This window comes from Musa acuminata, chromosome BXJ1-5 (genome assembly GCF_036884655.1).
Source record: "Musa acuminata AAA Group cultivar baxijiao chromosome BXJ1-5, Cavendish_Baxijiao_AAA, whole genome shotgun sequence".
NCBI classification, from domain to species: Eukaryota; Viridiplantae; Streptophyta; class Magnoliopsida; order Zingiberales; family Musaceae; genus Musa; species Musa acuminata.
The window spans coordinates 47,231,090-47,253,583 of NC_088331.1; the positions used below are offsets into that span (position 1 = coordinate 47,231,090).

The 22,494-nt window shown below is 37.8% G+C and overlaps 2 protein-coding genes across 2 annotated transcripts; one reads left to right on the forward strand and one right to left on the reverse strand.

The window, feature by feature from the left end:
- Window positions 1-4,642: 4,642 nt before the first annotated feature.
- Window positions 4,643-11,358, forward strand: LOC135674763 (uncharacterized). Its single transcript, XM_065184907.1, has 10 exons — window positions 4,643-5,441; window positions 6,141-6,274; window positions 6,411-6,473; window positions 6,599-6,688; window positions 7,027-7,192; window positions 7,513-7,702; window positions 8,259-9,097; window positions 9,901-10,500; window positions 10,593-10,658; window positions 11,096-11,358. The coding sequence occupies exons 1-10, from the start codon at window positions 4,881-4,883 to the stop codon at window positions 11,204-11,206; spliced, it is 2,820 nt and encodes a 939-aa protein (XP_065040979.1). The 5' UTR covers window positions 4,643-4,880; the 3' UTR covers window positions 11,207-11,358.
- Window positions 11,359-11,484: 126 nt separating this feature from the next.
- Window positions 11,485-22,360, reverse strand: LOC135674762 (la-related protein 1A-like). The gene is made up of 14 exons (XM_065184906.1): window positions 21,763-22,360; window positions 20,334-20,871; window positions 20,096-20,261; window positions 19,697-19,787; window positions 19,419-19,490; window positions 18,622-19,271; window positions 16,908-16,977; window positions 14,521-14,625; window positions 13,932-14,257; window positions 13,700-13,840; window positions 13,532-13,595; window positions 12,961-13,106; window positions 12,736-12,840; window positions 11,485-11,989 (listed from the first exon to the last, which is right to left on the reverse strand). Exons 1-14 carry the CDS (start codon window positions 22,162-22,164, stop codon window positions 11,842-11,844), a joined length of 3,024 nt encoding a protein of 1,007 aa, XP_065040978.1. The 5' UTR covers window positions 22,165-22,360; the 3' UTR covers window positions 11,485-11,841.
- Between the last annotated feature and the right edge of the window lie 134 nt (window positions 22,361-22,494).

Consider the following 22,494-nt stretch of genomic DNA (forward strand, 5'->3'; position numbering starts at 1 on the left):
CAGCTTGAAGGCAAACCCTCGGTCGTCTCCGTCACAGGCTCCCCGGCGACAATATCTGAGGGCAGCGGTTGTTGACTTTGGGGCAAGCAATGGGTGTCGGTCGTCCCATTCGATGGGTCATGTGAGGCATGTCCGTTTGCTCGACTCTCAGTTGGATTTCGATGTGGATGAATCATTTGATGTCTGCACACAACACTCGCAAGCAAAAGCAAAGTACTGTATAATCGTTATGTTCTTTCATCTCCAGGAGATGTATCATCGACCAAAGCCAACATTACAGAGAGTTTTATCGGACCAACTACGTCTGATAGTAAACATCGAAACCCACCCTCACCCTCTCTTGACTTGCTCGATAAACCTTATGATCCATCATTGCAGCCGACGAAAGGGTCCAATCTTCCTCTTCCGCTGTCGATATAAGAGGTTCGAATCTTCCTCCTTCGTTATATCTTTGGTCGTGCGCATCTCCCTCTACCGCTTGATCTTTCATGTGCAACTCAGGGTGGGTTTGTAGTTTTCTCCATCGCCATTGTCGTTGTCTACAGCTTCCTCTGCCACTGCTATCGTCGTCCGAAGGTTCCTCCGTCACCATTGCCCCCTCTTTCCACACCTTCCATCATCGATGACTTCTCTTTTCCTCCCACTACTATGCACTATTATAACTATGATTATTAATCCTTAGAATTGATAATTAAAACTAATGTTATCATATTATATATTATATTTCAAAATTATCCTTAGAATTGATAATTAAAACTAATGTTATCATATTATATATTATATTTCAAAATTATCCTTAGAATTGATAAGCTCTGTTAGCGTAAACAACCTGGAGCCGTGGCCTCGGGGTCGACGCGGCTCGGTTCGGATCCGGATGACGGGGATCTCCCTGGGGCATTCCTCGAGCCCACCGAGGTGATCGTGCTGAGGTAGTCCGATCGGGACAAGGTGGCTGCTTCCTCTGGGCAAGAACTCCTCGCCTATGCGTCCCGCAGGGACCTTCAGCTTCGGACCTGCACAAAGGTCGGGTCGGGAAGCTCGACCCGACCCCTCCGACGATCGAGTTAGATGATATGAAGGGGATTTCAGATGAAGAAGTTTTTTTGTGTGTCTGTCTCCCCCTCCTTCCCATTCAGAATGCGAGAGTATTTATAGGGAAGCTTATTGTTTCTTGATGTGCCCGCTTGTAGGGGGCAGGCTGGTAGCGTCTGATATTGGTATTGGCGTGGAGTGAAGAATCAAGCCTGAGCAGGCGTTAATGCACCTCGGCCGACGTTCTGGTTCGTTTGACCAAGTACTGTCGCGTCGATCGAGGCGTGAGGCGTCATCTGACGTCAACCGAGTCTTATCATAATTATTATCCTCGTCAAGCTCCGGAGGAGAACTCTGGGATCTTAAGCAACATAGAGATTCTTCAAAATCATCCATAACAAACGTTGCTGCAATTGCATGTCACGAGTTCAACTCATGTACTATTGTTCTACCTGGCGGTAGTAGGATGATCGCTTGTACATACGTTTTCGGAGCATTATACGAATGAGATTATGTATTCTCTCTTCTTGATCGTATGAACATTTGAATACTTGGCAGCAGCTGTCGAGAGTAGCATTGCCACATCGCGCATCATTTTCGTGGCAACATACTCCTTCACAGTGCGTAAGATCATCAAATCATAGATAGTGAACATTGTTGGCTTGTCAATTCAATCAAATATTTCTGTCAATAAAAGTTCTTCACGAATGATCTTAGAGAAAATAAATAATTTTTTTTTTCCAAGAACTGATATGATCTTAGTTGATTATCCAATCCAAGTTCACCATCTCAAAATAACTCGATTGCAAGTCGCTTGGTTGAATGATGACTAAATCTATTCTCGTTTATTCCAAACATCATCCAACACTATCAAATTTATCTATTATTTCAATCTTATGATGTGATCAGATCAAGAAATATACTGTCCATTGAATGAATGCACATAGGTACCCTTATCTTAGCCTAGAAAGGTATAATTTTGTCATCATAAACAAGGTTAAAAAGAAAAGAAATTTCTTTCCCATTCCTTCCATGCCAACAACATGATTACCATCCACTAATGGGTTTTCATGCTTAAGATCACATAACCGATTATACGTATCTCCGATGACACATTCTAATCCTTAACAATATCAATCAAGTGATAAAAAATGAGACCAAACCCTAACGATATGGTGGATTAAGGCGCATCATATGTGATCGGGTCGAAGAGTTCGAGTTACACTGATATTTTAGGTGAAAAATTTATCGGACGAGGTTTGAAACCCTTGATCATTAGTGAGTTATATGTGTTATCATAACCATAAAATTTACTGCATGAATAATTTTTAAGAAAACATATAATATTAGAAAGGGAGGAGTAAAATTATAGGAAATAATTGGTACACTGCCGTTTGATGTACAATTTAGGGGGGGTTGGGAGATCAGCAGTATGGTGGGCCACTGGCCCTGTTCAAGCTTCTCTTGGTAGGCCGGCAGGTAGGTGGCATCACAACTCTCAAGTTGAGCAGTTGAATCTCTCATGGCCTCACACAGTCAATGCTGAGCCATGACACAATAGATTAAGCACCAACCAAAGAAAAGGTTTTTGCCTACTCCATCAAAGAAGACCTTTCCAAGTTGCCGAGACTTCACATTCTACGGAGACAGACACACAGTGACAGAACCTCGAGAGACTTTAATCCTCTTCCACTCCTTTCTGGGCTGCAGTGACTGCCACTTGCAGTCTCAGGCATCACCTGTTCTAAGTGCATGTTGAGCAAGCTTTCCTTCCCTGCTTCCTGCTGAACACTTGCTTTCAGCACAAAAATCACATCTCTGTGAGACCATCAATGGCTAGATTCTGTCAACTTCTTCTGTGATCAAACACACATCAATCTAGTCAGTACTCTTTTTTACTGTTCTCAATGCTCAAAGAAATATTAAAAATAATGCAATGCATTTATGATCTGGTTGACCTCAACTTCAGATATATATATATATATATATATATATATATATATATATATATATATATATATATATATATATATATATATCAAAGTGTTGATTCTAATTAAAAGAAACTTCTTAATTTATAAACTAAGCTTACATAAACAGAAGTGTAAACTTTGGATCGTGGACTTTCTTTGTTCATTTATGATCACTAGGTGATAAGCAAAAGGAATCCTAATGTGTAGAGTGAGAGTCACTTTCAATCAACTAGCTCAATATTTACCCATCCAGAACAAAAAGAAAGAAAAGAGAATATACAGCCTTTTCTTTTTCACCTAAAACCTGATAAATTGATAGATAAATTTTGATTTATCATAAGTTATGAAATCTTCCATTAGATATGCCGAAAGCCAAGAGATGCATAATATTGGGTAAGATTGAACTTGAAGACCAAAGACGAGCATATTCTTATTGTTTAGACATAAGCCAAGCAGTGATGATCACCTGAGATTCCATCAGATTCAAACTTGGCATTCCTGAAGATTCCTCTGAGGACCCCACCAAAGGTTGAGATTCCAGTGGTGGGTCCCAAATCCATGGTTTTGTTGGGATGTGTCACAAATACGATACAGCCAAACCCTACAACACATGGAGGGACGTCAGTGGCTGCAAGTTGCACAAGAACCATAGGATAAGATGCTTGATTAAACTAAGGACTACAATCAAATTAAATAAATGACCAGGAACTGTAGGCATCAATTCCATGGTCCCTTGAGTTGATAATCTGCTTAATTTATCATATTTTGCTACATGTATGCTGCCGAAAGATATTACATAAAATGCTATTTTATGTCAAAACAATTGCCATCAACAGTCGCTAACTTAAGCATTGGATCAAGGAACAAAAAAAAAAAAAAAAAAAAAAATCCAGCTAGATATTAAAGAAATGTTAACTCGTGATGACAATATGACGATCAGTTTGCATCAACAACACCCTATCAGACCATCATTCACCGCAACTATTCAGCTTACCTCAGATTGAGTGCTACATTCTACAACCCAGATCATGATTTTCCAAAGCAAATCTGGCAGCTTGTGAGCTCCCAATGGGGTTACTTTCATCCTGCAGTCAAGGTGGTGGTTAGAACTTAGAAGCATGTGGCAGGCAGCTAAATTAATCAACACGGCATCATGAACTTCACAAACAAAAATGTAATAGATTATGATTTCAGCGTTCTGATTATGACTGCTATTTAAGCAGGACAACTACCATATTCTGAAGAATAAATAACTGCAGCAAGTAATGCTTCTCAAAATATGTCATCAGTCAGCCAAACTATCACTGTTATCTTAAAAATACCACTGTCATGCAAAATAATGTAATTAAGCCACCAGAAGTTGCTGAAAATTTGGAACGAGTTGATAAGATATAGATCAAGATATCACCTGCCATGAGATCAAACATGTAAAATGGAGAAAAAGCAATCATGCAGCTGAGAAAAATATTGTTGATTATGCTTGTCCTAGTTGGGTGAGAAAGGAGTTGACAAGGAACCCATGAAAAAGAAAGCAAACCACCAAGGCCTCCATCTAGGTGTCTTTATTTCCTTCACCGGATGAAAGTTGATATAGGCTCATCTATTAATACATTAATGATAAGATCCTTTCTCCACTACTAAGACTTTTAACTTTCTGCTTCTGGTTGGGCAAGTACAAGGAGGCCCATCTGATGCTTCCAAGAAAACAGAAGTTCTTTCTCCCTCCAGAGATTTCTGCTCTGAGCTATCGAGCCTTGCCAACGGGGTACAAAAGGCTTATCAGTTGCTCCTCTGCATGACATGGTTGCAGGGATTCACTGTTTCATTCTCTTCTTGCTTCTAAGGCAGACTTTCTGATGCTGGAGTTGTTGCTGGATGATGTCTGGTCTGTCCCTCGGTCTCCTCTTCTCTGCAACATGTATCATGTCCCAGATGGTACTGTGCTTTGTGACTTCTGTTTCTTCATGGTGCCCCACCCCCCCCAGCAGACAATCAGAAACAAAGTTCACGCAGAAAACCAATAAATTTTGGGAGTTTGAGGAGCAAAGCAACACCTGGGTGGAAATCAATCTGCCATTTGATCTGATGTCCTGCATCAATGATAGCTGCAGCAAAGTGGGATCTATAGAGAACATGGATCAGAAAGATGATGAAACTCCGGCTTTAAAACACCAACAGAATATAACCGATGGGGATGAAACTAAAGAGGATTATGGTCCTGTTCTGCCCCTAAGGTGGAGGATTTCTCTCACTAGAATGTCAGAGGCATCTGTTTGGGTGACAGGGCAAAGTGGATCGATATATGAGAGGTTCTGGAATGGGGTGAAGTGGGTAATTGCTCCTCATGAATTACCAAATCCAACTGGACAAGCTGTTTCAGTTCTTATCATCAATCAGACTATTCTCGCTCTATCGGAAGGAGGACTGCTCTATCAGGTATTCTTGTGACACACAGAACCTAACCTTGATATTCTCAGCATGTTTCTTTTTGTAATATGTAGAACACTGTTTTTGGTTGAACTATTTCACCTACTGTTTTCTGCATGTAATTGCTATGGATATTCTCCAAATTTGACAGAAGAAACATAAGAAAGATAATTGCTCTGCTTTTGTTTCTGCAGCTAATTCCTTTATGTTGTATATCTTATTTATCTAGGCCCCTAGGTCTTCCTGGGGATATAGTCTGACAAAAAAGTACTACTACAACCTAGAAGGAGAAGACTTTCGAGTAAAGAGGAAAACATAGTAACAAGAATTTCATTTTGCTAATGGATTCTTAATAAATTTGGTGGGGATAAAACATTTTCTACCACTCTTTCTTAACTCCAAAAGCCATACTGTAGCAATTCAATGATTATATAAGAAAGCATGAAGTACTAAAACCCCTCCTTTCTATCATCAAACAGATAGCTTTTCTATTATAACTATGAACACATAACAACTATAACAGGGACTAATATTTCGTCAAAAAGAAAGAGCAATGATATGCACTGTTAACATGCCCTAAGCCTAAGTAAACCTTTCATGACAGAGTAGACTCAATTGCTGAACGATTATTTATTTTGTGGATTAGAAAGCTTAGAATGAGTTGCATATTTTGAGCCATCTAATCTACTCATGATCTAAATATTTCAGCTGCAACTGAATGAGGATTCTCAGCCCATTTGGACAGAATTTATGCTTACAACTGAACAGAGTACAAGAATTGAAGAAGCAGAACCAGGCATGGTTATACAGATCAAATCTGGTGTTGTATCTTATGATGGAGAGTGAGTAATCCGGTACAGATTTAAAAGAATAGTCAAACATTTTCTTTCGGAGAAATCATAAGATCCTTTTTCATTTTGAAACACCAACTTGGCAATAATGATAAAGTGACAGACATTTCTTTGCTTTATACTTCAGGAGGCTGTATTTAACCACAGTTACTGGGGAATTGATAGAGATCAGTGAGTTTCAGCCTTTGAGGTAAGGGAAGCCATTGCCTAACTTTTGCTGCTTCTGGTGTTACTACCAAATTGCTTCAAGAACTAGATGTGCGGAACCTGTGACATGACTTTAACAAGTGCACATACAACTCTGAACTTGAATAGGTGGGAAAATCATGGTCGACCACCAGGAGGAGACAATTCTGCCATAGCCGACACAGGTGCTATTAGACCAGGCATTGTTTTCACAATAAGGTAAGATGATGTAATCTGATTGTAGATATTCAGGATCAGGATTAAAACAGTCACAAAAGATGTACTTCAGCAATAGAAAACAACAAGAAGTTTCTACATTTACCACATCACATATGGTTGCCTACCTGAGCTGTTTGCAGTACGAGTCATATTTATGATCAAAGAAAATATCAGAAGCACTATGATACATATGAATGTGGTTCTTTTTGTTATAAAACCATGTAATCATGCAATTTCATTCTTAAATTGATCTTTCTGAACGTAGGTACACAGCACTAGTATTCTAGATCCTTTTTATACCCTTCCATGCCATTCTGAAGATTAAGATTGTGCTGCAGCTCTAGTGGAGATCTGTATGAGTTTGACAAGAAATCAAAGCCATCGTGGAAGAAACATATTTGGAGTGATCCATCCATCAAACAATCTTCATTGAGACCATCAAGAGGATGCACTTTACATGGCTTGGCAGGAGCTCACTCATCATCTCTATTCCTCTTAACTAAGGTACAAATTGGCTTTCTTCAAACTTTTAGATTCAATATAAACTTCATGCTGGAAGTGTAACTGATTCCACCAAAGTTAACAAATAGTGACCAAAAGTTATAAAGCTTAAGTAGGCGGCAAAGCAAATATCTAGATATCCAGTTGATCTTACTCTTCTATTAACTAGATATTCATGAGAATCATTATTTATAAGTACACTCAGCACCTACATCTTGATGGTTCAAATTTATGACTGCTAATATACAGATCATTTAGGATATCAGTCCATGTACAGCGAACCTAGGAAGTTTAATTGGTCAAGGGAACTAATAGATCCACAGGATGGCTTTTTGGTAGAGCGGCGCTTGCACAAAAGAAAGTGGAAGTGGGCAGTCCATGGAGCTCCCAAAGGACACCAATTGAGTGCCACTACAGCTGTTCAACAAAGTGAACTAAATGAAAAGATATTTTCATTGTTCTTTGCCACAACAAAAGGATATGTTTTTGAGTATCAGCTTCCCAAGAATCCAGGTAGTCTCTGATTTCTGCTCTAATTTTGATACTATTCCTTTGCCAAGTTATTCGGTGCACTAGCAACAAGAAGTCATCAATGTTTTTCAGATTGAGAATAATCAAATTTATTCCCTAAATTAGATAATACTTTAGTTAATTTAAAAATATACCCTTCAGAAATATTCTATTAAATTAACATTCTCTTAAAAGATTGAGATAACTATCGGAAACCACAACCGCGGTTAGCATGATGAACACTATATGTTCAAATGCAATACAGTATTTTTGTCATTGGCATCATAGTTCAGTTCAGATATTGATTTATGAAAACCGATGATGGCAGCAAGCTAATAGTACCTCTAGTATTTATTTTTGAGGATCACTTAGAAATATACTGTTATTAGTCTAAACATCCTAGTATACTTTCACAACAATAATAGGGTTAAATTGATTAAATTTGCTGGTGTGCTACAGTACAACTTTGCCTAAAATGTTTCTGAGTACCAATCAATGACGCAGTAGTTTAGGCTACATCCATCAGTAAGTTGATCGACTTTTTTTTTTCTGGTAAAAGGTGGCACTGATTGGGATAAAGTTCAAGGAATGTGGATAAATCATCTGCAGCCACAAAATGCAAAGGTTGCACGAGGAATACAAGGGATAGAAATTCAAAGTGGGAGACTAATTTTCCCATTAGATGATGGCAGACTAGGGGAGTTGCATTTGCCTGGATTTGGAGGTGAAGGATCTGGTCCAACTCAGCTGAGTAATTTAAGAAGGAAAACTTCAAATAGGTATGAATGGTCAGTCTTAGATGCCCCAGAAACTGAAGGATGGAATGCAGAATACTGCACTGAGGAACGTGGACCATCAAATTGCATGACAGGAACAAAGGATGTAATATCATACTATGAACCAAATGACTTGAGCACAACTGCACCTGCTAGAAGGCGAAAGGCTGAAGAACACCAACATTATATACCTATGAGTAATCATGAAACTGGCACATCAGAGTCCTACAATTTTCTAACAAGCAGCATTAGCAACAACTTCCGGATACGAGTGATGCATGCAGATAGATCATTTTTCCTCATAACAGACAATGGCTTGACTTATGAATATCTATACACTGATAATGTCTGGGTATGGCTAAGGCATGAGCATTCAACAGCCATAAGAGGTGCACTAGGAAGCTACAATGGAAGTTTGTTTCTGGTTGATGTAAATGGGAATTTACTAATCAGGGAAAGGATTGGTAATGAACTATTGTGGATCAACTGTACTGCCATGAAAAAGGGAAGACAGGTAGTGACAGGACCCCCGTGGGACGGAGTAATGGGTAAAGCTCGCAGAGTTACAACAGAAGATGCTCTCTTCTTTGTTAACAAGAAAGGAAGGCTGCTACAGTTTACGGTAAAACTAGATATCTCTATAATTGAAAAATCATTGAAATGTTACCAAACACTAGTAGATAGGAAATCAACACCAGTAGTCCCACATATGACATGATGCACTAGAGATGAATAATGGAACAGAAATTAGATTTCATTCCAATAGAAATATGATAAACATAATCAGGCAGCCAGTGGTTACCGCAAAAATATTTTTTTGACAAATCTACGAAGTTCATCATAAGATAAAACTACACAAAGCACACACCTATTGATTGATTGCTAGCCACTTTTGCATATGATAAATAGCAATCATATACAATTACCATATAACGGAGCTTTACAAAATTATTAGTTCCTACTTCAAGAAGTAATATTAATCGTATTGAGAGCTCAATGATTGCGTCTGCCCTTGAGATATGCAGCTTGTTAGATATGCTCTGCTTTTTGAACATATTTGTTGCATTAATATTTGAAAATGATCATTTGCGAGAGAACTTACAGATAAATAATACATAGATTCTTGCCAAAATAGTAATGTTCCATTGTGTACAAATTTTAGCAGAAACCAAGACTTTTGCTTAAAAGAAACTGATTTAATCAGGTACAAAGTACAAATCTGTGATAGCTATCATCAGTTGGTATTTCTTATTGTGAAGTAACGAGGATAATAGCTCTGCCACGCCCACAATATTCTTTCCAACGATAATGTCTATTCAATCAAGACATACTGTCATGTATCGACACATGCCACATCTTGTCGTGTTAATTATTTAATTTTATAGTTTTTGTATGGATATAATCTATTTAAAACTTTTTTTTCAGGTAGCACTACGAAAATTTCAGTGGAAAGACTGCCGCAGTCCTCCAGATACAAAAATTGCATTTATCGTGGATCAGGAAGTCCACAGAAAGAACATCATCTTCGTTGTTGGGCAAAATGGCCGTTTGTATCAGTATAACAGAATCACTGAATTGTGGCACAAACACTACCAATCCCCTCATTTGGTCCTCTCGAGGTCCCCTGGAACTGCAATTAGACCCTCTGTACTCTCATTAGCTGGCTCAATATTCATGATCTCAGATAATGGAGGCTTGGTGGAGTACCACTGGGACTCACTAGATGGATGGGAATGGGTGGAGCATGGAACACCATACCGAGACGTGTTGCTTGTTGGTGCACCAGGTCCATGCTTCGACGACACTCAATTATTTGTGATCGGATCGGATGGCCAGGTTTACAGAAGGCATTGGGATCAAAGGACTTGGAAATGGACATGCCATGGGTTCCCACATTCTGAGCCTTCATCAATAGAAGATCAAAGGATAAAAGGGAACAAGAAGTGTGCCACCGACGACAATGTGGCCAGCTACAAGAATGAGGCCCGTTACCCGGATGGTTACAGCAGAAACTGCAACGAAAAGGTTAAGAGGAAAACAACACCACCACAATCAATACTTACTACGGCATCATTCTCTCTCACCACTAACCCGACACGGTATTTGACGATTTGCAGGTGGCAGCAGTAAGACCTACGCCGTTTTCAGAAGATTCGGTCATTTTCGAGTTGCAGGATGGGAGGGTAAGCAATTCTAAACCTGTTTCTTTCGATTGATGTCAAAATAATCACTAGATTTAAGATACATGATATCCTGAATAGCGAATACAAGTGGGAAAATCAGAGTGAACAATGCATCAAATGCAAAATGCAAGCAGATATCGGAAATGAAGAACAAAATGTAACGAGAATCGAGGAAAAGTTGGTGTTATCAATTCATATCAATAGTAGCATTCGATGAACATAACAAAAGAAATGCAGAGATGATAAAGGGCAAGCAATTGCAACCCTATTTCTCTTTAAAACTGATGTCAACATAAACACCAAACTCAGAAGAGAAGCAGAGATATCAAGATTGCCAACCAAACTGAAAACAATGAACAATTAGAGTTACGATTACGTATCTGAACACATCAAAACATGGTGTTGCAACTCTGACGATATCAGCGCTGGATGCGCAGCTAGCAGAACTGCGGAGGTCGGAAGGGGGAGCGGGATGGGAGTGGGCGCGGATCATCGGCACGCCCACCAGCCTTTGCTTCACGAGTTACTGGACTGCGGTGGCCACATGACAGCATCGAATAGGCAGGTAACAGTTTATCACAACTACCAATGTAAATTAAAGGTAGAATGGGCATACGATACGAGACAGGCAGAAAGAAAGAGAGAGAGAGAGAGAGTAATGAACAGACCATAAAGTATAATAATAATAATTTGTTCTGTATTTGTCCGGTGATTATTTGAATCATTTCTCTTCTTTCTTGATCTCGAATCAGTTGTGTGGTGGGAGTCAGAAACCCGTGTCAGAGTATTATTATAAGAGAGAGCACAACATCAACAAACAAAAAGGTGAAATCCAATAGGCATACATTACAGAACTATAGACCGACATAATGGGTGGGATGTCTTGTAAAGTGGTAGTATCTCTTATTCGTCGGTTTCTCGATACAGTTTTTATTGTATTCCTTATGTACAAATGAGGGATGGAGAGACAATAATTTTCGACCCAGCCTACTTCTAAAACTGGCAAGGATCTAAAAAATCTCCGTATGTAAGAATGAACAAATCCCCTATCATCCAAACCTTTTGGTATCATCAGCCCCTAAACTAAAGACTAGACTCCCAAGGTGTTGTGCACGGTTAAGCAGCAGGCATAAACCACAGCAAGACCATCAATGGTGTGTGTGGCTTCAGAATGCTGCTGTTGCTACTCTTCTTTGGAAGCCTTCTCTGCCTTCTCCTCGGACCTGAAGTCGTCGAGGCTGTGATACTTCTCTCGAAGAAGCCTCTCCAACTCAGGGTGCTTCCTTATGGGCTCGGTCTCGCCCCGCTCTTCTCTAAAGTGGTGAAATGCCCTGGTATATGAACAAATTCAGCAATTAGTAATGTATCAAAGAAAACTAATGAGCTTCGGATATATTAACTAGTTATTCTTCATAATCATTCTGTGCAAATAATAACCAAAATTCTAATGAATTTGCAACTAAGAAAACCAGGCAATGTACAGATCTCACATTGTGGCTAAACATATTTAGACAAAGTTAAAAGCCTGCAAAAACCACATTCATCCGACTACATTTTTTCCATTTGTACATGTATAATGCATAAACAAAATGGACTGCGCATGACAACCTACCATATTCAATGTAAATAGAGAGAGAGAGAGAGAGAGAGAGAGAGAGAGAGAGAGAGAGAGAGTGTGTATTTTTTTCTTATATCAGAGCAAGAAGAAAGCTTTTCATACAGCAGAAGAAATATAGAATATAAAATATATGGGGAATTAAGATCAAGCAAATTATCACAAAGTTCTCATGTTGAGATCTATGTTGGCATGGTAGGCTGCTAGTGTCCGAAAATTAGGAGCACATATTTCTCACTAGCTCCTCATTTACAGTCAGAAAACCAATCAAAAGTTTGTAATTTTTTTCGCAAATTTTCCATGCTGCTAGCTTGAAATATCATTAGTTCAAAAGACGAGACAGGGCAAGATACATGTTCACACATCAAATCCTAACACTAACACATCAATAGAAAGAATTAATAACCAAATATTAGCACCTACAAAAAACAAACTAAAGATTAGCAGTATCGGGCATATTACCAGTACTTTTCAAGTCCATAGATATTGCCTTTTTTGTAAAAGTCAATCGTAAGTTGTTCAAAATCATCATAAAGATCTTCTCTAAAGTGTTTCTCCAATCCATAACTGCAAAAGAATAAAGAATATAATGGGACAAGCAGAACAATGGTTTCAATAAACTAATAGTTAAAATCCAGAGCTCTTCTTGATGTTCCAACATGCACTAAATATAATACTCTGCAATACCTGTAAAATCTGAAAAGGCATTCTAATCCATAATTATATTCAGCAGCCGCATCTTCCATTGCTAGCTTGCAAAATTCATCATACATAGCTTCGTTGAACATATTTCTAAGGAAATATGACCAAAATCGATAAAGAGTCATCATTTCCTGCATATAAATCAACAAATACTCGGAATAAAGAATGAAGACAAAATGTGTGCCTTGATAAAAGACCAAAACAATTTTAGGAAACAGAAGAAATGGTGAAACATAAGTTCGTTTTTCACCATAGATGATGAGAAAAGTCATCCAACAAAAAATTTCCAGAATTCAAACATGCACATGCATTGCACAAGCGACCAGGAACATTAAGATAATCACAAAAAAAATCAAGAACATAACAACTTGAATCTATTAATCACTCACATTAACTACCCCTATAAGCCACAATAAGGTCAGTATAGTAATAAAAATTGACATATGCCACCGGCGTATAACGTCACCACCAGTGTTTATCCATCAAAGGTCCATTTTTTGAAACCACATGTTCATGATGAATGTCTAGGACAAAAATAATAACAATTGGAACCTACCTCACTGCAACCAATTCCTAATCTCCTTCGATTATAAAGGCAACGCTTGTGGAACTTCAGATACCTTCAACAACAAAAAAATATTAATGAGAAAATCACAAAATCGCTAAACTGACACAAATGTTGATCGTAATGATAAAGCATACAGTCCAACAAAAAGTCATATACTTTTGCTGCTTAAATTGATTTTCTTCTAAAAGCCGATGACTTGGATGCTGAAATGGTGGGAAAGATTTTGGCATCGACCCCACAGGCGGGCTCCCAGAAAGAATACCATGTGGAGAACAACTCAACTTTGGCGACATTAGACTGGAAAATGTGAAAATTAAAAGACAAATCAATAATACAATAGAAAAGGCTAGCTTTATCATATAAAGAGAGACTACCTAGCAATACTAACCTGGTATTTTCTGGTGGCGTTGAACCAAAGAAAAAGCCAACAGAGTTGCTTGGTGGGCTTTCCGACACAATCCCATGATGATTTCGTCCACTGCCATAATTTCTAAAATTACTTGGAAAAAGACGCTGTTTACGCAGGGAATGCGATTTGCTTTGCCGCTTTCTAGAATTGGCTTCTCCAAGCTCTTCAGAGGCATTATTTCCAATATCTATGTTGGCTTTCAAATCCAAAGATGAGGTTGCATTAATTGTAGCTTTAGAATCCCCAGATTTGATCTCTGTCCTGACCCTATTCCTTTGGTTACTGGATTGCTGGGCACACAACTCCTGCTAGTTACACAGCACAAAGGTAATTATGCATTTGTGCCAGAGAACTTAGATGTGGAAACTGTATTCACACTTAAACCAAGAAAGGACAAATATCCATACCAAACTCAGATGGTTTAGGACTAGCTCATAAACAAAATAATGAGAAGAGAGAGAGAGAGAGAGAGAGAGAGAGAGAGAGAGAGAGACAACCAACCATTGGCTAAAGCTAAATTACTGCTTCAAGTCTTCAACTATCACACAAAAGAGCAACAAGCCATTACCTGCTCATAGAAAAAAAGCCCATCGTTGATAGCAGATGCAAGTTCAATTGATATTGTCTCCTGTCGCCCTGAACCAGTTCTATCGTCTTTGTCATCCATAATATCCTGAATGGGTTTATCCAAAATGCAAAAGTCCATCAATAGCGAGGAACTTTTATTAGCAGTACAACCTTTTAAGTATGCAATCATTGACAACTGAACTGTGAAACTTCAATGCAAGAAAACCACGCCTATCCAAAGTAGTCATGATGCAATCATTGACAACTGAACTGTGAAACTTCAATGCAAGAAAACCACACTATCCAAAGTAGTCATGGATGTAATAGAAAATCTTCAGTAAGCTTACAAGACACTAAAATAGTGGATTGGTATGAAAACAATTGCCAAAAGAACATATGATATCATAAATCAAAAGGGTAAAAATTTCAAGGATGAAACATAACATTTAAAAATGGACTTACATCATACTGCAAGTACCATCAAGAAAGTTTAAAAGATTTGGCTTTACCTGCATCATAATTACTTGGTTCCAGTAATATCAGTAAAACCCAAATGATTTATTTTCAAAGATTCCATCATAATACTACCATTTGGAATTAAAAGAACAAAATATTAACTATAGTCATCACTAGAAGTTTCATAGTGCAATTTGGTTCTGGAAGACCTTAAGTCGGCCTAGAAGGAGAAGAAACAAAAGAAAAAAAAAACTATGGAACAGATTAAACAGTCTAATGTACTAGTGGTCACAAACTTTTCTCACTGAGCCAATCACAAGGACATTCTCATACTAACAAAGTATGATTTAGTGCATTATATTATAAAATGATCAGTAGAAACAGAATTTTGAATTTCTTGCACGTTAAATATCATGATGTGTATCAGAAGAAGAAAAAGAATTTATTCTGATACAGTTATTGACAAAATGACACCAACATTTATAAGTAGGTTTCAGCCCCATATAGAAAGACCCAAACTTTCACCATCATGTAATTGATCTTGTTTGAATAGGATCCCATATAATCAGCAAGTAAATATTACCAGATTGGAAAAGTGAAATGATAATTTCCGTAAATGTTTGAGTACAAACCTGTTAATCTGACATATATAAATCCAGACACAAATACTTGCCTATTTGGTATGTCAGTATGCCTTAGGTAAGCAAATTTCTTAAACACCAGGTTTCAAGCTAACCTGATCGGACATAATATCACAATACACTACTTGCAAATCTTTTCAAAAGAAAGATTGTAACAAAAAAAGATGTTAAATACAACTTTGTTTATTTTTATAAAATGCCAACATAAAAATGTGAAGGTGTGTCCTCCTTAGTGGGGTATTACTGGAATAAATTCTGCAACCAAAATATTCATCAAAAACAAGAAAATTCATGGACAGAAGGATGTAAGTGTGAGATATAGATAAAAAAGTAACAACACAGGCATCAAAAGAAGCTAAGGAAAAACTTATTTTTATTTTTAAAGAAGGAGAAAACTCCTTTTTCCATGCCTCTACCTGTATTGCTTGCTACAAATTAATTTTATATCTGACCAAATCCTAAATATAAAACAATTGATGCATTTATATGCACATACCAATAGAGAAGTATTATTTGACTGATAAGCGCTTTTAAATTTAAACTGATTGGATGTACAAGCAAACCAATAAAAGAATCAAGTACTACATCAATACAATCATGCTTTTAAATACTACTAAATACAAACAACTATGCTTTGCCAATCTCACCACTGAGCATGTAAATACTGATCAGACAATTCACAGAATTACCTCCTACAAAACGTGGATCCCGGTATCCAAGGATACGTACTGTATTTTATTGGTTTGACTGCCTGACTGGTATGTGATAAATATATTATCTTATAAAAGTATACTGATACTTCCAACTAATTTACATTTACTTTTTTAGTGCTACACTGCACTTTACTGTATGAAACCAACAAACCATGCCACTCCAACAGGAGATGTACAGAATTATTATCCAAAATTTATCCTACTTGATACACTGAATTAGCATCTGAAACTTCATGTGTTATGGTTTCCAGTCATCTGTAATTTCAGGAATCTGATCTGATAAAAAAGATTTTAAAGCATACATATCTTAGACATATTTTAAAAAAAATAACTATCAATTGAAGAAAAATAAATATACAGAAATCTCAGCAAGGAGAATATACAGGTAATTTAAACAAACTGACATAGTCAATCTACTAAGTACTCATAAATATTCAAACATAAATATTTGGTTATTAACTATATGAACTTTTAGCCCACTTCAAGAAGGTTTGATGTATCATTAAAAACATATAAGTGGAAATGTTAAACAGCCTTGAAAATAGAGGAAATGCGACAAAAAAAAATTGCGATCTTACTTGTGTGACAATTACGAGTCTGTGCACATCTTGGTCATTAACATTTACTTCATCCTCTTCATCGTCAACGCTGTTGAAGATTGCATAATTTGGAGAGAAAATAAAACATAAATCCAATGTAAAAGTGTTACTAATTGAAGAACAGCATTTACATAAACCATGGCTAACAAATAGATATAATAAATTTTCATCGATCCTTTGCTGCTATTTAGAAGCCCCAAGATACTAAAGAAAAAAAATTAAAGAATTCTTAAACTCAAAGAATGCCTATAATTTACAAGCTAACAACTTATGGTGTTTCAGTTATAAAACACCCACAAAGATGGATTTGCTCATTTGGATTTTCCCTAACAAATCAAGGACTCAGTGTAAGCATGCAACTAGGTATCTTTGCAGGTCAACATTGAAGCACAATCCAAAAAATGAGAGCTAGGATGGAAGATTATATATAATTTACAACCGATCACCATCAATGTTCTAAAGCCAGTGATAGCCTACTAAATTCTTAGTCCAGGCAAGTTTAGACAAAAAAAGGCTTTCACAAGTAAACACTACTATATTTGGTGAGGCTTGAACTAAGGATAATCATTATCCAGTATAACCAGCCAAACTTGAATCTTAGAGAACTATAATAGGCAATTATGGTTTAAATTCAGAAAGACAAGACTTCTTTTAACCAAACCAAAGCAGCAAATGTATATATAACACTAGCTACAATCAGAAGTCAAGAACAGTTTTTAATGTTCATCGACTATACTGTATTAAGTAGAATACAGTGAAACCCCAGTTTAATCCTATATAGGTTGTGAGAGGAAATTTGAGTTGGTTTATAAGGCTGGATGAATTTGCTAATACTAACTTGAGTTAAAATATCTTGGATCAGTAACCAATCATCCGATCATAACAGGTTGTGAGATTGAGACTAAATCCCAAGGTGAGGACCACTATGTAAGTTTGTGTAGTACCCAAAACATATTATTTAATAAATAAATCCTTGAAATCCATCCTGTATTATTTCATTTGATGGGCCAAATCTCCTCCAGCACTCATTAGTGAAGCCCAAAAAGATAAAATATTTTCTATCTATAAACAGAGAAGCCGGGCTAGCAATGGCACAGACTGCACAAGGCTGTAAAACCACGGGATTAAGTTTCTTTAAACATCCAAAAGTATTGTGCTCATGTTGGTGAGAGTGTGAAGCATGAGGAAGCTATTCATACCTAGAATTTTTTTACCGTATAATACCACCTGGTACAGGTGGCACATATTGGTCTGAGCTTTTAGACCCTGTTCCAACTGGCATACAGCAAACAAAGTTTAAGAAACTTCCCTAAACTAGTTGTAGGCCAGCTAATCTGGCTTCCAGTTAACAGAAAATTGGTTAAACCCATTAATTTGATAAATTAGTCAAGGCAAACAGGTTACCAGTACAAATTTTCTTATTCTCCAACACAATTACCTGAATCTAAGTTTATTATACATAATATAAGTCCTTGATTATAAAGGTAGTTGATAAATTTATATAATCATGAACACATTAGTTTTAAATGTGTCCCTGGACAAGTCCTCGCCATTTCCATAAAATGATGTGCATTCAGGCCAAATAGACATATAAGATAAAGCAAAAGCAAATTTTTTACATACAGGCAAAATTGAAGCATAATTCAGGCACAAAATTAAAGGGAATGCTGACAGGAAAGAAAACCCTTATCACCTATTATTTAATGAAAGATGTTCTGTCTCATTTGTTGTCTGCTCTAGTTCCAGTTCTTCATCAAGCATAAAGGTACTTTGTCCATTTAAGCTTAGAGATTCATCAAGAAAACCATTACCAAAATCTGAAGCTTGTATGCCAGATCTCATGCTTGTTGGATTAGCTATCTTCTCAACTTTAGCATCACTAATGGATAGTTTGGCTTCCTCCACTGACATTTTAGAGATACCAGAATCACCAAAGTTAGTCCTGATATCAACATAGGTGCCAATGGAGTGACTAACAGGTGTACAGTTACAGCCACCACAGGAATCTCTTTGTCCATCCTCTGAGAACTTTCCAGATTCTACCTTCTTGCTGTTGCTCATGTCATCTCCATTGTGTATTATAGTTCCATCACTAATGAGCAAATTATCAAGACTGCATTCTGAACAATTATTAATTTCTGTCTCAGAACAATCATCTGTTGGATTTGAATTTGCTGAACTATTCTCATGAGAAATACAAATAACATTAGTTTCATTGTTGTCACTATTCTCCACCCTGACGGGAGGTTGGTTGCCAATAGACTGAGATTGTGCCGAAACTACAGGCTGACGTGAAGCAGGAACCCACTTAGACCAATCACTACGCGTCCTTATTTGGTTACCCTGCAAATTAAAATAAGAATGAGGACCTAAAAGATACACGAAGGCATAAACTTTTTTACCAACATGTCCCATTCAAATCACATGATAAAAAACAATTGTAAACAAAAAAAAAAAGATTTCCAGAAAGTATAAAGGAATTAGTGTAACCTGGACTTCTATCAAATGTGAGCTTCGCAATGCATCCAAAATTAAGGATATATCACTTGTCATTTTTTTAACCTGTAGGATCATCTTTTAGTTAGTAGCAAGAAAATGCAGGAAAATGATATTTAGGTGGTATAACTACAAAATGTCAGGGGTGACATGGTCTCTTGTAGGCCTGATGTGGTGGAATGCACTTATATAAAATGCATGTCTATTTTGCCACACAAACTGCATTCCTATAATCTAGTACAGAAGATTTTAACAACAAGAAAAAAGCTTACCCTCCTAAATGTTGCAATTTCAGATATAGACACCCATCCCTGCTCATCCATTAATGATATTAAATATTGGTCAGTTTGCAGGTTTCCGTTACTGCAAAAGGAAATTATGATTAGAGCAATAACACAAGAGAAAAGGGAAATTAAAAAAAGATACCTTGCTTAAAATAAACCTATTTGTACCACTTTGATGACTAAAAAAGATCAAACAAATACAAATTCATGAAATTGCCCAACATGAAGATAGAATTAGTTGCACAAATGCAAAGGGCTCATTATAAATATTCCAGACAGATAATCCTTCTAACTTGTAAATTTTGTTTAGAAACTCCGAGAACCATTCATGTGATAGAAGAATTATACTTGACCAAAGAACAACATGAAGTATGCATCCAGACTAACCTGAAATAGTATTCAATTTGCTTGACTAAATTAGCCCTCAAGACCTTCATATCTGCTGTCTGATTGGAATAGCGAGGAGCATGTGGATAAAAACAAGGAACCTGCAGCTTTTCTGGACGGGGAGCAGAAAGAGAATGCATGAGAGGAGGAGGAGGAGGAGGACCACCTGATTTTGAGCAGCATATATTAGTTAAGGAAAGATGATTACGGTAAAAAAAAAAATTGCGTGAGTAATTACCGGGAATACTAGGTCCATAGACGAATCCAGAGGGAGGACCATAAAACTGTGGAACTGAACTAATAGTAGTTCTTGGCACAGGAGTTCTTGGTCCATTTTCACAGCCCCTCACAGCCCATTGGTTGCACCAAGTTGGATTAAAGTTGTTGGGAGGTGCAGGAATGTTGTATGCTGTACCACCGTATCCACAATTGGGAGGCCAATTATATGGAACTCCTTGTGGAGGTGGTTGGAAATTTCTGTTTCCATAATTTCCTCCAGCTTGACTGGATGGGACAACAGGCATATTGGATTCAGGCAGCTGGCAATTAGGAAATTGCGCACTGCATGTGTAATAGCCATAATCGTTCATCAGGTTTGAAGGTTGGAGAGAAGGATACAACACTGGTTGCTGATGGCATGCAAAGGGTACAGTAAAAGGTTGTCCACTATTGACTGGTGCATTATGTCTGGGCCCATGTTTGTGAGGATTCGACGAGTGATGCTTGGAAGAATTGTTAGTTCTAAATCCATCAGATTTGTGCATGTCTATTGATCCCTGAAAATATAAGTAGAATAAGCACAGACATAACATCATATACTGACAAAAGAATAATCACAAAATAAGATCACAGACAATAAACATAACAAATAATATAGCAAACTTCGTAAATCCATTGCACACTTCATATATTTTTCAAATATAAGCTAAAAATAAATATATCTTGCCAAAAAACTGAAGAAAACATACAATTGTACCAGCAGAAATGATGATTCTACCAACGGGCTGATGCCAGCCGTAACTTAGACCAAGACATATGTAAATGTAATTACAAGAATCATCACTTTTTAACAAACAAAATAGAACAGTCGTTGCAATCACTATAGTTTTTAATGAGCTAATTTTGTTGGGCAGAATAATAGGTTCTGATTTGACTAACAAAGATGTGTGTATGATTTAATTGGGATATAAGATATTGTAATTCACACGGTCAATTATAAAGTATTCTGATAAGATGACTGTTTTAGATAGATTAGCACGAAACAGGTCTTCATTCCCCCAATCACTTACATAACTTGCAGGGACCATTTAACATAGGGCAACATTTGGTGGTTAGGTGATTCCTTGTATCGTTTTTGTTTGGGTTTAGGACATATTGAAAACAAAGGACATCTATCTTTTGGATTGATATAAGATAGTTCTATTTTGATAGAATATCCTATTCTATTAGGTAAGCCATTGCACTAAACAAATTTATCCCTTTGACTAGTTAAAGATCGTAATTTTAACCCGTGATCTCCAACCAAGTGGATTCCATTCTAAGTAAATATATCGAACCAATAAATGAAGATCGAGAGTTCTCGAGGGGAGCAAAACTAAGACTCATGCACCCGCTGGAAATTCACAAGATCTACCACATTACATCGCGGAGAAGGACAAAAGACTGACCTGAACAAAAGGAAAGGGTGGTGGAGGCAGCACATTCCCTCTAACTTGACCGGCGTTCTGCACTGCCATCGGTGGCGATAGAGCAGGAGAAGAAACCTTGGCCGCCGCACGATTGGGCGAACCTTTGGTCCAGACATCCCCGAGCGCGGGCCACGACTCCGGGCCCATCACCAGATCACCCTTCTTTCCACCATCCTCCGCCGCCGCCGCCGCCGCCGCTGTCGCCGTTTTACTCCACGGTGTCCGCCCCGTGTCTGGTGGGGGCTGCACCGGACCATGTGCAGTTTCCTTCACGACATAGACACCGGCCTCCGCGTCAGGCTTAGTAGCGTCGTTCGTGGTCGCTGTTTCCTTTCCGGCATCGACACCGGCCTCCTCCGCCGGCGCGGCTGTGCTGTCCATCGTCGTATAAATTCGAGGTAAATCAATCGGACACTACAAGAACGCAGCCAGCGATCGAGGTGCGCCGTCAGCGTCCGATCGGCGTTGATGAGGGGAGAGGATCGTGTAGGGTTTTGATGGGGCGGGCGAGGGAAGGCGGGATTAGGGTTTTTGGAAGCGGAGAGAGATCGACGGTTTTGCGGGTTGAAAGACGAGGGGTAAAAGTGCTTTTATAGCCGTTAGATAGACGATTCCTCATGTAATAGGTATTTATAATGCATTTAAATAAACCTATTGCGATTACCAGCAGCAATCCCATCAACGATCAGAGACGTGCATCCGCTTCCTCTT